The sequence below is a fragment of the Limulus polyphemus genome, unplaced genomic scaffold (genome assembly GCF_000517525.1).
Source record: "Limulus polyphemus unplaced genomic scaffold, Limulus_polyphemus-2.1.2 Scaffold4969, whole genome shotgun sequence".
NCBI lineage: Eukaryota > Metazoa > Arthropoda > Merostomata > Xiphosura > Limulidae > Limulus > Limulus polyphemus.
Genome location: NW_013670579.1, coordinates 16,666 through 21,972, shown reverse-complemented (window position 1 = coordinate 21,972; position 5,307 = coordinate 16,666). Strand labels below are relative to the sequence as shown.

Here is a 5,307-nt window from a genome sequence, read left to right as displayed (position 1 = left end):
TGCATATCCTGGCCTGTCCACTTTCCTCACAAAGTCCGATAAAAAGTACACCATTTACATCCTTTTCCTCCAGCCATGACCATTTGAACTTGTTCTTTACCTTTCCTGCTATGCTACGGATATCCGCCGACCTGTATACTTGTTTGTACATTTCATTTGATCTATTATCGCTTCGGTAAACACCTTTGAATAGATAAGGCTCTTCAATTGTCTCACTCAATAGAAAGCACACAAAAGAATGACCGCTTTTTCTAACGCACGTTTTCGAGATAACATCTCGTTCACATGACATGAACTTTGCATTATAAGCATACAAGGTCTCATACATGCCAGCAAGCATTGCGAGACTACAAAATGGTGGCGCCCTGTCGCTGAATGTAAACAAACCGCGCGATTGCATAAACGCTTATCTATGGCATGGAACACCAAAATCCGATAAATAATTTTAAAAAATGTGTTTCTCAGGAAGAAAACCAGAGGTTTTCAAGATTTTTTTTAAATATCCGGATTTCCGGATATATCCGGAAAACTTTCATCACTAGTTAAGGATTCTTCTAAGGGTAAATTCGAACAATAAATGGACAGCACGTGCTCCACTTGTTTTAAAATGATATATTCAAACAAAATAAACATATGTACAAAATGTCTTTTCACTATGGAGATCACAGTTGTATCTTAAACACTATACAGTTTTCTTCTTGTCAAACGTCCACTTAGGCTAGTTCAATTGCTTTAGAATCCAGTTGACAAGCCAAACTATTTTTCTCTACTTTTATCATAATGGTATTAGTCAATAATTCACTTACGTTGCTTTGTGGGTTACCACAGTTATATCCTGAACTTCCAATAATTGTCTTCTTTCCATCAAAGTTCACACAGGTGGGTTCAGTTAGTTTGACAAGACAAATTCTTTTTCTTATCTCTATCAAACTGTTAATCTCACTTTAACATATTAACTGTTAAGGCTATTCACTCCCACAATGGCTAACTTCACATTTTTTGTCAGACTGAACTTCACTTTCACTTGACTTGACTTTTTATTCTGCTCCCACTCATTTTGTCACCACTGCTTATGTTTTTCACTGAGGCCTCTTGGGCTTTCTATAGCCTTAACACCAATGAATTGCCAACACAATGTACGACTCTTACCGAGTTACATAACCAAACTTGTCATAACTATTGCCTTTAAAATAATTGCATTTTACTCTCTTGTTATGAAAAACTCAACAGTCATTAAATGTTAATTCACAAAATAAATTGAATAATAATTCCTACACTGTAGATTGAGTTACACCTCCCTTGAACTTAGACTTCAAGATTAAAAAATGTTCAGAATACTAAGTTTATTTATTATATCTTAGCCACCTCTTTAGGAAGTAATGACTTGGAGAAGATAAGGTAGTCTATTTTTACATTTAATTGAGTATTCTTTTAATGATAAGTATTTTTAATGCTATTCAATGCTAATGTAATGAGATCTTTAAATTAATTTAAATGTTTTTAATTTTTGTATTGAAATTAATTTCCTTTGTTATACAGTTACATTTACTATTTGTTTTCAACAGATAAAAATGTGGAAAACTTGCTTCAGAGAATGTTTGAAAATGAGCTAGATGTTGAAGACATTGGTCCTGCAGACATTGATAATCTTGATGCTGAAGATTAAATTTAAATTGATAACTAATATTTGATTCTGAAAAAATTGTAATACTTTTTTTAAGCATTATCTGTTTGATATGCTGATGTTTTTTATATTACAGTAGCTTTAAGAAAGAAATTTATTTTTCTTATTGTTATCAAATGTTAGAAGTACCCAAATATATGTATGTATCTATACTTTTCTATATTTAATAATTTCATTTGTATGTATACATATATTAATCTTTACAAAGCTTCAGTATAATTCCATTGAATATTGCATAGCCTCAAATATTCTAATTGTTTTTACCAACTTATTAAGAAGAAGAATTTTACAAAGGTCATTAAGTTTCTTCGCTATGTTAGCTTAATGAAATGAGTTATTAGTGTTATTGTGTACTCTTTTTCTCATTGGCTAAAGTTCCATTTAGTGAGTGCATGTCTTTGGTACAAGAGATTAGTCACTTCTAATTTATTCACTATTTGATATTCTAGTGGAACAAAAATTTATGGTAGCTTGTATTTGATTCTCAGTAGGAAGTGGCAAAAGGAGTGACAAAATACTTTTATTTTAAATTATTGACAACAGGTCTTTTTTTCTCTTAGCAAATTTCCCTATGCTGCTATGTTGTTGAAAGAAAAACAAATTATACTTAAAAGATATTTTGAAAACAGTTGTAACATAATGCTCACAGCCTTTTTCATATGGTATTTTTGGTGTTGCTGACAAGTGACGCACTCAAGGTTTACTGTAAAGTGTTCTAGATTGTTGAACCTTAACATATGTTTGGTGCTACCAGTGGTTTAGTTCTAAATTTTATAGTGCTGAAGCCATGCCAGAATATCTGTCACACAAGTGATGTCATCATTGGATTATACAACTCATATTGAAAACCTAATATCTATTTCTGAATCTCAAATGCTGAAGCATAGTTCTGGAGTGCTCCAGTGAGCACTACACCTATAGATGTTACCTAGCACAGCAGTCTTTTGAGAACAGATTTATGTAAACTTTTAATGAAAGTGATTTGCTGTTTAGCAAATAAAAGCCCTTACTTACAGTTTGAACTTTTGTGTACCAATAACCATATCTTGTTTTACTGTGATACTTCAATGTATTATAGTAGTGAGGGTTTTTCTTAGACCTAAACTAATTTGTTTTTACAAGTAACAATTGCACAAAAGCTTAGAAGTATGACTTGAACAGCTAACTCACTAAATGCTGATTCTTGAGAAGTCTAAGCAACATGATCACTGGCATGCCTTATACTAATCATGGTAAAGTATCGGAGATCATGCTATACAATGAACAGAATTATTGTCTGGAAAATTGTTAGTGTTTCTACTATGGCTTGTAGCTATTTATATAAATATACATATATCAGATTTATTGTTTATCCTAATAACTCAGGTACGTAATTTTATATGCATACTTGGTCAGATTTATGGCTAACAAATACACAACACTTTCTCACTCCTGACAACATTATATAAGCCATAAAGTGACTGCTGTTGTGTTTCAACAAATTTATATTGCTTCTGAGTTTAATAAAGTTTATTATTTTGTATACATTTTGTGAAATAGATTAATCACGCTGTTGTCTATGTTAAAACTTATAAAAGTCAACATTTGAATTTTTATTAGCTTGAGTTGATTGAAACCTTGAAAATACTATCAAATGTTTGAGTATGTAATTATAGTCTAGAATGTAATTGTTTAAGATTGAGTTTGTTCTGTTTAAGAAATCTGTGAATTTAAAATCAATTTATGCTGAAAAATCTTACATTTCCTTGGAAGTGTATTATATATTAAATATGGCCAGGATCTTAACATTCCATTACTGTGATTTACATAAAATTGATCAAACTTCAGTTTTTTATTTTAAAAGTATTTTTAAGAGAAATATTTCTTCTATAAAAGGATGATACAAAGAATGAGTTAATGTATTTTCATGAGAGTATTAACCCTTTCAGTAATGTAATGTTATACTGTAGTGGGATACATGTTCTGTATGTAAGCATCACCACAGGTATGTTGGACCTCCACAGTTTTTATTATAATGTTTAAATATACTCAAATGAATTTGCTGTTTTATTATTTTTATTTATACATAGAAGTTAAACAAGGTTCTATAATCAAAAGAACCATCTTTAATTCTAGAAGATCTCAAACATTTGGAATCCAGAGATTATTTTGTCCAACAGTTTTTTGTTTTTCCAAATGGTATATTAATTCAGTACATTCCAGGACATAAAAAGACAACGAATACAAGATTGATGCTGTAAGGATCATAACTTTTAATACAACTAAAACAATATTGATGATGTAAGGATCATAGCTTTTGATACAACTAAAACAATATTGATGATGTAAGGATCATAGCTTTTAATACAACTAAAACAATATTGATGATGTAAGGATCATAGCTTTTAATACAACTAAAACAATATTGATGATGTAAGGATCATAACTTTTAATACGACTAAAACAATATTGATGATGTAAGGATCATAGCTTTTGATACAACTAAAACAATATTGATGATGTAAGGATCATAACTTTTAATACAACTAAAACAATATTGATGATGTAAGGATCACGGCTTCTCACAAATTTATTCAAGTGACCATCAGTAGTGGTAATGAGAAGTTTCTTGATTATTAGTTTTTAGTGTAAATTCATCAAAAGACAAAGACAATTTCAGGTAGTTCTCTAATCATAAAAGATTCCTAAAACTTTAAAATTCCAGTTTTATTCTAATTTCATATTCTGGTTCATGTTCAAGATTTGGGGAGATTAAATAGTTATCAATTAGTATCTTAACTGAATATAATAGAAGTGAATCATCCAAATATTTTGTTAGACTTGATCAAATCTTTTTTTTTTCACCACTTGATTACCTTCATCAGGTAATATGTAGATAACTGTAGTCAAAACGATTTGAAGCTAGTTTTTTAAAACAGTAAAACTTGCATTTAATTGGGGTTCAAATTGATTTTGACATTGCCCAAGTTATGTCAGAAATGGATTTTTTTGACATTCTTTTTTTATTAGAATTTTACTTGTAGTTAAATTGCTGTATATTAATAGATAATGTATCGTGTTAAGTGTTTAAGGTTAGAATGGGGGAAAATTGAAAACAAATTCTATATTTTTGTAATATTCATTGCAGTGTATATATTTTGGTGACTCAGCAGTTATTGTTCTGAATGAACAAAAGTACAGTCATTTCAGGAAAAGAACTATGAATTTATTTCATGTGGATAATGATAATATTTTTCAAAGTACTTAAGTTTTATAAGCACTGTTATATTTCTAAACGTACTTAACTAATACATTCCATTATTTAGGGATTCCTTGTTTTTTACATTGTTTCAAAGGATAGTTGGTTGTTTTTTGTTAACATATTTTATCATGAAATACTGAACAGAGCAGTTTCAACTGAAGATATTAGTTATTTATTTGTTAATTCTTCAAAGTGGATGTATTTGCTAACTTCTTAGATTTTTATATTCCTGTGGTAAGAATATTAATCCGATTAAGTGTTATCAAGTAATATACTGCTTCCTAACATACATTCCTTCAATTTTGTGTTTGAAAATTAATAATTAGAGCTGGACTCAAGTCTGTTGAGTAATCTCATTGTTATGAATGTTTCTCAGGTGCTA

The 5,307-nt window shown here is 29.7% G+C and overlaps 1 protein-coding gene across 2 annotated transcripts in view; it reads left to right on the top strand.

Moving 5' to 3' along the window:
* LOC106471931 (two pore calcium channel protein 1-like) overlaps positions 1–4,516 on the top strand; it is a 40,343-nt gene extending 35,827 nt beyond the window's left edge. For both annotated transcript variants that reach the window (XM_022400554.1, XM_013932554.2), the window contains one exon: positions 1,566–4,516. In XM_022400554.1, the coding sequence (XP_022256262.1) occupies positions 1,566–1,666 (101 nt within the window). In that variant the 3' untranslated portion in view covers positions 1,667–4,516. The remainder of the gene's footprint in view (positions 1–1,565) is intronic.
* The last annotated feature ends 791 nt before the right edge of the window (positions 4,517–5,307 follow it).